At 30.8% G+C, this 12,292-nt stretch overlaps 1 protein-coding gene across 2 annotated transcripts; it reads right to left on the bottom strand.

Moving 5' to 3' along the window:
- Nucleotides 1-508: 508 nt before the first annotated feature.
- Nucleotides 509-11,522, bottom strand: LOC134707261 (uncharacterized). 2 transcript variants are annotated; one of them, XM_063566883.1, is made up of 7 exons: nt 11,349-11,521; nt 6,766-6,854; nt 5,407-5,475; nt 4,984-5,177; nt 3,191-3,262; nt 2,603-2,657; nt 509-1,903 (listed from the first exon to the last, which is right to left on the bottom strand). In XM_063566883.1, the coding sequence occupies exons 2-7, from the start codon at nt 6,833-6,835 to the stop codon at nt 1,110-1,112; spliced, it is 1,254 nt and encodes a 417-aa protein (XP_063422953.1). In that variant the 5' UTR covers nt 6,836-6,854; nt 11,349-11,521; the 3' UTR covers nt 509-1,109. The 2 variants fall into 2 exon arrangements, with proteins under 2 accessions (XP_063422953.1, XP_063422962.1); XM_063566892.1 differs by lacking the exon at nt 5,407-5,475 and having other exon boundaries at nt 11,349-11,522.
- Between the last annotated feature and the right edge of the window lie 770 nt (nt 11,523-12,292).

Here is a 12,292-nt window from a genome sequence, read left to right on the forward strand (position 1 = left end):
CCAAATTAACTCATCATATATACCAGGATTGAAATTTTGTATTTACGCCAGATGAGCGTTTGGTCAGTAAAAGACTCATTAGTTACAAAGACCGTCTTCTACCAAGAGGCTTATTAGTAAATCAAACAAGATAATAAGGGTAAATGAAGTAAGAAGTTGACGAGCATTGTAGACAAAAAATTCGGCAACATTTTGCCAATACAGTTAAAGTATATATTCGAGGGGAAAGAAATCATCGTTAATCTTTTAAACAATTCAAAGTTTTGGTAAACAATTTATAATTATGACGATGATAATTGATAGGATATTAAGCTTTGTCACATACAATGAGATACAAAGTGTACATTGAAGGATAAATAACTTCTAGACACTATTGTAATATCAGAAATATTAGAAACAGAAAGAAAACAAATGAGCTTTGAATACAACAACACAAACTGCTGCTTTCAATAATTTATTATTTATTCTTAATGTATTTAATGGCATTTAAACAAATAACAACAGAAACTAATAACTTTTAATGATTAATCGGGAGTGTTTATTTGTATTGGTGTATATGATTGTCGCCACAATTTGAAATTATTATTGGATGCAAGTACAGTTTGTTAGCGACGAAGAGTAAACATTTATTACAAAATAACTATATAAATTTTCACACTCAGTTTCCTCGTTCCATACACTTGTATCTGAACGATATTCCATTTTCATGGTTTGTTTAATTTTGGTAAGTTTCATTTTGGGTTCAAAGTACAGACGATGGGACTTTAATGTGGCATATCACTCAAGTGAAACTCTAAATTAATGACGTATCAAATGTGAATCTGACGACATAAATTAGCCGTTGAAAAACGGATTTAAAAAAATGCAAAGTAGTCTTTTATCTATTTAATGTTTTAGATGTCAGTCTGATTATAGCATTACACATTAATGAAAGAAGGCATTAGAGCATATTTTTTGTTTTTATTGGTTACAATGATAATACAGTAAGATAAAATAATAAACTGAGCATAAAGGGTTGACTTTAAGATAAATTAGATTTAAGAAAGATCTTAAATGCTGATATTAAAATTCATAAAATGCCATTGTATCTGCTGTCTTTAACAATTCTGTTAAATGCCGACTAATTCATTGCTTTCTATTCGATTTAAAAAATTATTAAATTTATTAACCCTTTCTTTGCATGTACCAGAAAGATCATCAAATTTCTGTAAAATGCTCTTGAAAACATTAAAAGTGTCAAAATTAAGAATTAGTAGTTCTAAATCCGGTTCAAACGACATAAAATATGTAGAAGGATAAAGATCTTCATCTGTCATTACCTTCTTTATTAAGATTAAACATTTAGATATAGGTCCATTATTATTGCAACTCCAAAACATATCTTTTACTACAATGTTATTAAGAATGACTATGTTTGTTCTATTTTCCAAAATTTTGTCGTGAAATGAGTATCCGGTTTGATTTTCAACGACAAAGGCTGCAGGATCTAATACTTCAATCTTGAAAACAGTGGTGGGTATGAATGATAGTAACTCGTGAATTAATATCTTGTCAGAATTCAATGATATAATATTTATGGTCTTTTTAGATTTGTTTAGTTTGGTTTCTTGTTCTCCTTGCCCTGATATTATCTGAATTTGCCTTGAAAATGGAATATCGATGCGGTCCATTGAGTGCATTGTTGGTTTATTTTCGACGTCTTTTCCCACACTTGAATATTGTGTGTGTATGTTGTTCAGTGGTGAATCTTGATCAGTCTTCTTGTATCTACAGACCAAAATCAAAGTAACAACTGCGGCCATTATTGCAACAAAAACGCTCATAACAACTGCCAGATACAACCATTTTCTTGAATCCTCATGTTCGATACTGGCAGGACTTGTTACCACAGCCGGTGGTATTTCTAAAAATTAAAACAAATTAATATTTTCCTTTGCTTTCATATAACTTAGGGAATGTACTACTATTTCATTGTAAAATGTTGAACAATGCATATCAATTTTACACTGAGTACGATAGATTTGTACAATCCATCATCAGTGCACCTTTAGAATTAAGGACTCCCCACTTCAATTTTTTTTTACTACTTGCTCTAGTTGGGAGGGCATTATTTTTATTCCCAAGTCACGTTTGTGGTAAAGGATGGCTTCTTAGTTTATGGTGGGGAATGCATAACAACAAGAGACGATATTCTTGTCGACGAATCCGTCCATGTTGTCAAAACATTTAGAGTATAACTATATTAATCAGACTCAAAATTCTATAAACTGAATATTACTGCATTTGATATTTCGAGCACAGATTGTATACCCCTGAAACTGCGTATAGTTTTATGACCAAAGTCCCCGGGTTTTTTTTTAATCAGTACTTGGGTTACAAAATTTGTGTTCAAGACAACAATATCTGTATTTTTGTTTGATGATTTTTTATTCTGCTTAAGAAAAATTTATAACTGCAAGGCCTGGTCTCGAACCTTCTCCAATTCCATCGGTCGTTGTTTGTTACCAAAATTAGTTTCTTCTTCATTGAGGTGTGATATTTGAACATCGTTAAATTATTGTTGCCTTAATTTAATGTCTAAACAGCTTGAGAAACATCTTACCCATATCCGGCATGAATTCACAAAAATCATCACAACTGGTACATCTTGGTTGAATCTAAAGAGGGGAAAACATTAATTGATAAGACCTAAGTTTATCTTATCCTATAGTTAGTAATTGTCATTAATTTTATATTATAATCTATTGTACGTTTAATCCACCATTTTCTATATTTGAAAATGCCTGTACCAAGTCAGGAATATGACAGTTCTTGTCCATTCGTTTTTGTTACGTTTTGTTGTTTGATTTTGCCATGTGATTTTGGACTTTCCGATTTGATTTTCCTCTAAGTTCAGTATTTTTGTTATTTTACTTTTTGTATTGATTTTGTGATTAATTGTTTAAACAAAAACAGTATATTTATTACCCAATTGGCTAATACGATAAATGTCATGGAAAGTTAACATCACTACTCAAAGATAGCAGCATTTCAATGAAAATATAACGATTCAAAACAGTAATAACCATTGATAACAAATACAGAATATCATACTATGATAACTGAATCATGAGGGTAGTTATTTGCGTCACATACATATAGTTTCCGAAAAAAATATGTTGACAATTAAGAAATTTTGTATAAATCTTACCGATACTGTGTACCGTTTGTTCAATTTCAATTTTTGATGAAGCGAATCTGTTAACTCGTACAAAGGAAATATCTGAAATGGAGGGGAAATATTGTTGTTAAACAAATCAAGTAATAGCCTAATATTACCAGACCAATAAAAAGCACTTCTGAGTTGACATGTTTATCATTGAAATTGTCAACGTTTGCAAAACTTTGAATTGTTCGAAATTGTAAAGGATTATCTACCCTAGAAAAAGATTATCGTAGCTGTGGTCTTTTAAACTTTAAGTTTTCGGCATTTTAAGTCTTCAATGCTCACTAATTCGTACTTTTTTATTCCAGCGTCACTTATGGGTCTGTTGTTATTGAAATGTGCGTCTGGCGTATAAAAGTTTTGTTTATTGGAAAAGTAAGTGATCAGATTCAACATGCAAGAGAACGTATATAGCAATTTTACCTGACCATATCGGAAAATAGGTATTTAGTCGGATCGTAACACGTATTTGAGATTTGTTTAAACCGGTTTTCGATAAAAAAAAAAATATATACGAAGAAATGTCAAAATGTTTAGGACTTAATTAAATCCGTATTTCGGTAATATTGTGCAAGCATACGATTTTTATTGCGTCTTTCACTTTGAGAAGCGAATAATCTGTAACTACTTTATTCAAATATTCTGTAAAAACGTTAATTTTGAGCTATGAAAGTCAAGTGGCTCGAGAATTTTTCTGAGGAAATTTTAAAAAAGTGCAAAAAAATATTTTTACAGTGGGTTAGCTTTCATTAGTCTTCACTATCAGAATCATCATTGAAGGTGGAGCACGATTGCGCAGTTATTTAATTATATGGATGTGCCATTTGTATGATGAGTGACATTCCGTGGTATTATGTGCCAATTCGAAAAAGTTATCCGAGAATTGTCTCCCCTTAACAGGTTTATTTTTTTTATAATTATGTTTAGGTTTCTGATATAATTTTGAATAATTACAAAATGAATCAATGTAATATATTTCAGTTTTTGTTATTGATGTATCAAAACAATTGATGTACGAATATAATTTCATAAATTTGAAACGTTAAAAATTTTTACATACCAATATAAAGAACTTTTTATCATTTTTGAAATAGACTATGAATGAAAATTGCATGAAATTGCTTCCCTTCATGATAGATTGATAGGGAAATGAGTATAATGACAAAAAAAAAGATAGGGAAATGAGCCAGAGTTATCTATTAGTGATGACAGAGAGGGACTAGCAAGCAAATTTTAATTGTAGCTAGTTCATTGTTAAAACAATGTTCCAATATAAACGAATGTTATTTTATACAAATATAAGGACTTAGTTAGCTAAATCTACAAATTTTATTTGAAAATATGAATTTTTATTGCAATAGATTAATATGCTATATAATAATACTGTACATCACATATATACTTCAACATTGTCATAACGCGGAAGGTATGTCACGCATTTAAACCAGGTTCAACCCAGCATATTATAAAATGTTCTGTACCAAGTCAAGAATATGGCAGTTGTTATCAAATAGTTCGTCACTATGTTTGTTAGCGTTTGTGTTTGGTGTACTTTGGTGTTCCTGTTTCTCTCGGTTTTTGGTTAGTAACCCGGATTTATTTTCTTTCGTCGATTTGTGAATTCTAAATACCGATATACAACTGTTGCATTTATTTAACTTTGCACAGTTACTTTTGGGAAAGAGAATCAAGAGTTTTGATCACTCAATGCTATCCTTCAGTTACATTTTTCTTTTATTTAGATTTTCCCGGTTGGCAATCTGAGTCATGAAAATTACCTCCGATTTATTTTCACTTTTATGATTAATGTAGACCTCTGTAGTGCCGACGATTTGTTCCTCTTCATCTTGAAACCAAACCTCCAACCATAATTTATAGAAATTGCATTTTTGCAAAAGTTTTTCACAAGGTGAGAATATAACTTCCAAATATTCTCTGTTGATTTTAGCATCCAAACATCTGCAGAAACACACTACAATAAAAGTATAAATCAATAGAGATAAAAAGTAAATCAACAAAAATATATAGCTACAAAGAAGATTCTAAACAGAAAATCCAATAACAAATGGCAAAATCTAAATCTCAAAAACATCAAATAAATGAAAAGCAACTGTCATATCTTAATATGCTGTAATACAGCAGCTGTATCGAGTTATATTCGATTTATTTGAATATTTTAGTTTTTTGCATCGTAAACATACCTCTTGCATTTAAGCTGGGATGCGTACAGTCAATTTTGGTTATTGCAGAACATAAGTGAGCTCCGACAGCTGAAAACAGATGAAATCAGTGGAAGTGGAATAAAATTCATTTGAAAAGTAAGGTCCCATTAAATCATTTTTTTTTTTAAATTTGGATGAATATTGATATGCATATGTCATACAAATAAAAAAAGCTTTACCAGTATATGTACAAGAATTGAAAAATAATAATGATGTTTGCCCGTTGCTTTAATAAATCACTTGTGTTTCTATTATGATGATAACCCCAAATCAGGCATAGAATGATAGGGCTTAAAAAAAAAACCCGCAAGCACCTTTTTGAATTACATGGTTTTTAAGAACGTATAGTTAGTTTGCTCTGTTACCAGTCAGTAGTCCTGTCTTTAATTAACCAGAATTTTTTTTTCAAACGTCTTTATCATATTTAAGATTTAAGAAGTGAAGACACGTTTATCCACCATACAGGCATGTTGTTTCTCATTGGGCATATGAACAATATGCTATAAAGACTATTTATTATAAATTTGATCGATCAGTCAAATCAGTGAATATGACAATTCTGGTGATTCATGTTTCTTTATTTCTTTCTGTTATATCTCATTTCTTTATAATAAGTAATAATTCTTATATGATTTGCATATTAGGGAATACGTTGATATGATTGGTTATGAAAACTTCCTGTAGCTGATCTTGAAGTTGGTTATGTGGGAGTGTGGAAAAATAGATTCCCTTTCTCCAATTTTAAAGAATTATAAAGATCAAACGTCTTTTCAAAGGAATTTATTGGTGTTTAAAAGAGGAACGAAAGATACCAGAGGGACAGTCAAACACATATATCGAAAATAAACTGACAACGCCATGGCTAAAAATGAAAAAAACAAACAGACAAACAATAGTACACATGACACAACATAGAAAACTGAAAATAAGCAACACGAACCCCACAAAACAACTAGGGGTGCTCTCAGGTGCCTCGGAAGGGTAAAAAATCCGGCTCCACATGTGGTACCCGTCGTGTTGCTTATGTGATAACAAATTCAGTAGATAGTCTATAAATTCGGTACGTAACATTCATGAAAGGGAAGGTAAACTGAACCAAGTCGCTCACAAACATATCATAAAAGTCCTTTAGACTTTTAATTGTTTGTGAGTGAATTGGTCGAGTTTATACACCAATAAATTCCAAAAGGCGATTAATCCTATGCTAAATTTATTTCAGCTTGCCACTTATGTGCATGCCAGTTGTTACACTATAATATGAAACATAAAGGATATATACATTTACTTTATTAACAAAATTTCTGTTTCAATTTCCACAAATATCTATCTTTGACTTACCTCCAGAATAAGCAATTATGAATACAGCAACAACAAAATACATGTTGATTTTGCCTTCCATCTGTGTCATTCATCTGCATTGAACCAAGCTAACAATAATTTGTAAGAACTTTTAATCATGTATAATTAGACCTGGGACCAATAGATAATGCATTAATCCCGGATTAGACATTTATCAAATAGGGGTATTCTTTTCGCATTGATTAAATATAAATGGAAAATAGAAATTTTTAATAATATTTCCGCAATGTCACTGTTTCCACGCGGAAAGAGGTCGGCTTTTAATCACAGTTAATAAGAATTAACAAAGAAGATTTTTTTTATGATCATTGAAATTAAACATTTGTTAGAGTTACACACATGACATACACGACAACTTTCAGAATTAAAATGATGTTGTTCATTAACAAAATATATAATTCTTATCGGTTTTTATAAGATCTGTTCACGAAGATTAATTATCTACAAATTAGACAAGAAATAAATATGTTTTAGGGGGTTCAAACATTTTTTAGGCTGGTTAATATTTCGCTTTAGGCAGTGAGTTAAATTCAATTTTGTCAAAATAGGGTTACAAACAACGCAAATGTATTATTAGCTTACAAGTCAATAATTAAACCACGTCTGCATCCATGCAAAATTTAATTCGAAATTTAGTGGAGAAGGGTTGCGCATAAGATCAGTGTGTGGTCAGCATGTTATATTATCAGGGATTGGGTAATTGAAAATGTAATGGTAATTGAGTGTAATGCATTACAATTTTCCATGTAATAGAATGTAATTTTTAATTGAGCATTTTTAGTTTTTAATTACATGTAATGGTAATTTAATTAATTGCATTGAAAAAAGCAAGCAATGCTCAATTACTTTCGAATTGCATTTCAATTAAATGTACTTTTATGGTGTTAAAGTTGAAACCATTTTACGAGTTTTGAACAGCGGTGTACTACTGTTGCCTTTATTCAAGGATATGTGTTCAATAATATGATTGTACAATTATATTCATTTTTCAAATATTGATATCACATACTTTTTTGAAATATGAAGTCTATAATCTATTTCTGAAGTTTTTATATTATTTATTTAACCTACATTAAAAAAAAATTATAGTCTTATAATTTTTCTTTAAAATGTGAGAATCATATATTTTTGTTGTTCAGTTTTAAAGAAAACAAAAACAAAAAAAGTGTCACAGTGAAAAATCTTTCTTAGACAGTTCATTTAGAATTTAAAATCACTGCACACAACAATTTTGTCAAATTTTACTAATAGACACAAAATGATCATAGAAATAGAAATTAACAGCTGTAAAAACAAACAGCAATTAATCAGATTAAATTGTCATGGGGCAATGCAAAATAAATCATGTATTGTATCTAATTAGCAAAATATTGCTAATATTTAGACATTATACACATTGTTTGTACTAAAAAATATTTTTGATATTATGACAAGCACACTTTTTAATATTTTTAAAGTAAAAATAAAAACTTAATTTATTTATAATTTCTTTATTTACATTATGTTTAAATTCAATGACTTCATTTCTGAAATGTCAAAATACCCCTTGGTGTATTGGCAAGTTAATCATTGTTAATAGGAACAAATTATGATGATCTTCTGATCATTGAACTGCCATGTTAGCTCCTGTCGAAAGACTATTTAAAATTGCTGTCAAAATGTTCAGACCTGAGAGATTAAGACTTAAATAACTTATAATTATCAAATGCACTGCTTAAACTATGCTTACATGAATATTTTACAAATGCATTATTATAAAAAGTATACATCAATAAAATTGTTAAAAAAAATTATGATGAAATGTAATAAGTGATTTAATTAAGTACTTTAGTAAAGTAATTGTAATTTAATTAATTACATTTCAAAAACTGTGTAATGTGTAATTAGTGTAATTGATCATTTTAGCAATGTAATGTGTAATTGATCATTTTAGCAATGTAATGTGTAATTGATCATTTTAGCAATGTAATGTGTAATTGATCATTTTAGCAATGTAATGTGTAATTAGTGTAATTGTTGAGAAACCCACGAACATTGGCGTGACGTCCTGCGGACGTCGGTAAGGAATTTTCATTGTAACGTCACAGGAGCGCTCTCAAAAGGCTTTTTTCATAGTAACGTCACAGGAGCGCTCTCAAAAGGCTTTTTTCATAGTAACGTCACAGGAGCGCTCTCAAAAGGCTTTTGCGGAGATTTGACGATGTGAAATCTAACGAAGAATTTGACAGAGATGAACTTTCAACCATTTTGGATTTGATCATTGATAAGCAAAGATTTTTGTCAGACTTAAACAATCAAATTATTAGTGGACTATCGGAAGAGGAACTCGAAGCGGAAATTTCTGATTCAGATGAGTATTCTATAACTTTAGAGACAAAAATACGCAAAATGCGTAAATTCCTAGAACCAACCGCCCGTACATATTCACTCCCAGTAACAGATAGTTCACTTAACCCCTTAGCTCAGAGTTTTGATGTCAATGGACACCAAACAGCATCGTTTAATTCGCAACTCATGTATGCTCATCATATGTCAAACACCAACAACCAATTTCACAAATTACCAAAGTTAGAACTTTCTAAATTCGACGGCAACATTCTTAATTGGCAAGCATTCTGGGAATCTTACGACACAGCAATTTATAGTAATCCCTCATTAACAGACGCCCAGAAATTCAACTATTTGAAAACGCTACTTCAAAACGAAGCTTTGACTACAGTTTCGGGTTTTACGCTTACAAATTTAAACTACAGTAAAGCAATAGATTTATTACACCAGCGATTTGGACAGACTAAAAAAAAACCGCACACGTACATGCAGACTTTGTGACTCTATCCGCACTCGATAGTACAGTACAATCATGCCGCAGATTTTATGACAAATCAGAAACGCTCATAAGAGGACTAGAATCACTAGGTCAAAGTCAGGAATCATATGGTGCATTACTTATACCTATTATGCTCAACAAATTACCAAGTAGAATTAAGGAAAATATTACCCGTGAACATGGTTTAAAGCAGTGGTCGCTTAATGAACTCAGACAATATTTATTAATTTATTCAGTATATTTGAGCCACTTTCTGCGGCCCCGGAAAATGTTGAGAAACCATCGATCTTTAGCGTGACGTCCTGCGGACGTCGGAATGGAACTTTCATTGTTACGTCATTCTTTTGTTGTTGTTAATTTATACCTGAATGTGGCTAATGCAATACAAATATACACCTTACAACTTTTGTTTCCTTCACAATAGTAATTGATCATTTTAGCAATGTAATGTTTCTGGCGTATGAAATCACCTTTGTTTTGTCTGTTAAAAACATGTCGTTCAAACGATACAAATATCTTTCAAGAAATGTTTTTGGGACTTTATCTGTTGGGACAATAACATATTTGTCATGGAGATAGGACAACTTCTTTTTGAAAAGATGGATGTAGCATGGGTATAAAATAGACCCATGCAATTTCTCAATATTGTTTTGTATCAACGACCTCACAGTCTTAAAGGAAAAGCAAACTATACCAGAAGGACAGTCTATAATCATAGATCTTGAATAAACTTCAACGCCATGGCTAAAAATTAAAAGACAAACAGACAAATAAGACACAACATAATAATTAAAGACTTAGCAACACGAACCCCACAAAAAACTGGGGGTGATCTCAGGTGCTCCAGAAGGGTAAAATGATCATTTGGCACCGTCGTGTTAATATATTCGAATATAAAGTATATCCTCTTTCTCGCGTTTATCCGAAATGCTTACATCATCCTCGGCTGAATCAATCAGTATTTTGAAGTGGTGTCTCCAAAATGGACGAGGCACTTTTAAAACTACAGACAGTAAGACAGGTATATTGGGTTTTTTTTCTCTCAAAAGAACAGTATTGAAGAAAAAATAGAGTATTGAAATTATAGATAACCGTATCGTGTATATCAAAAACGCTGCATCTTAGTTTTGTCAAACACAACTAAGTTAATCAAAAGAGTACAATTTAAAAAATAAATAAACGCTACAACGCTAAATTACATTGTATTTTTGTACAATTAAAGATTATTGTGTGTACTTTTAAGTGCCAGTCTGCTTAAGAATCAGGCAGTGGTGAAAACATGACAAAAAAAAACCACCCAATTTGACATTGATTTCAGTTCATAATATGTAGTTATGCACTAAAATAACATTCATTTCCATTTTCTGTTCTGGTAATAGAAGATACAATTTGGTTGAAATGCACTAGAAATTAACGAATAAGGGGAGATAACTCTGTAATTTGCTTTCATTCTAACCAATTTTCTAACCAAGTTATTTGATATTACCAGACACACACAAACGAAATACTAATACTTTTGAACTCAGGATGAAAGTTAGTATTAAATAGCATGATTAGCTAGGTGGGGTTTTTCTTATCATGTTTGAATTTTTACCTAAATTGCCTGATTCTTACAAAGACTGGCACTTAAGTACTTTTCCGATACTATGTTATAGTCTATCAGTCTGGTAAACCAAGTAATGACACAAGTTTGATGTAAAATAAATAGACAAAATATAAATGTAATAATATTCACCTGCAAAAGTATTCATAGTATCCGTCGTCCATTTTGTCATTGTGAAATACGTTAATTGCATTACTCTATGTTTATGTACGTCTTGAACATTTCATTTATTCGTAAAATAATTGCAATCCAATACATTAATTCGTTTAAAAATTCAGAAATGGAAATGGAAAAACCCCTAAAGAGGTTAAAATCTTATATGTTTGTAAACATCATAATTATGGCACGAAAGGCCAATGTCATTTACGAGTAGCCAAGTAGTAATCCTTTGTAATTGTTTAAATTTTTAAAGTAATTATAAAAAAGTTCGCTTGGCTTTTAAATGGAAAAAGTAAAATAGATGAATTATTGCTTATTATATTACGATTATAGATTTGAATACAGGAATTAATTTAAATTTAAAGGCCTAAGTTGAAAGGGCAAACTGAGTGACTCCAAAACTTAATATCCGTGCTTGCGGGTTAAATGCAATTGAAACTGTTGTTTGTTATTTACTCTTGTATCACTTCAAAAATGTTGCAGAATAGTCAAACAGTCAGACAGGTGCCTACTACAGGAAGAAGCTAATTACTTTGATTTTTTCTATCACTACTGGCGGTGGAATGCAAGCCACTAAATGACTAGATATTCATATTCTAAATAAAATAGACACTGATTTATTAGTGAAATCATTTATAGATATTTCAAACTTGTTTTAATGTGTTGCCCACCTTAATGAATATTTGTACATTTCCTTCTCAAAACTTATCAATCTGGCTAAATTCAGCTTGTCTGGTGAATACTTGTCTAATTGGCAGACAATTCTTCGTAGATTTCCTCTTGTGTTCCTTTTGATAATTTGCCTAACTGTAAGCGTGCATTTGTTTGCACCTGTCCTATGTCAGGCATCTGATGTTCAGTATTTATCGTTTGTTGGTGTGGTTGATAAGTGTTTCTCGTTTTTAAATAGATTAAAC

This window comes from Mytilus trossulus, chromosome 1, assembly GCF_036588685.1.
Source record: "Mytilus trossulus isolate FHL-02 chromosome 1, PNRI_Mtr1.1.1.hap1, whole genome shotgun sequence".
In the NCBI taxonomy this organism is placed as follows: domain Eukaryota; kingdom Metazoa; phylum Mollusca; class Bivalvia; order Mytilida; family Mytilidae; genus Mytilus; species Mytilus trossulus.

What these genes read in the sequence shown, in the direction of transcription:
- LOC134707261 (XM_063566883.1), bottom strand. Translation starts at nt 6,835, where the DNA reads ATGACACAGATGGAAGGCAAAATCAACATGTATTTTGTTGTTGCTGTA. An exon ending in TCCCAGCTTAAATGCAAGAG is followed by an intron (nt 5,178 to 5,406) that starts GTATGTTTACGA and finishes CTTTTATTGTAG; the next exon opens with TGTGTTTCTGCAGATGTTTG. An exon ending in AAAGTGAAAATAAATCGGAG is followed by an intron (nt 3,263 to 4,983) that starts GTAATTTTCATG and finishes CCTCCATTTCAG; the next exon opens with ATATTTCCTTTGTACGAGTT.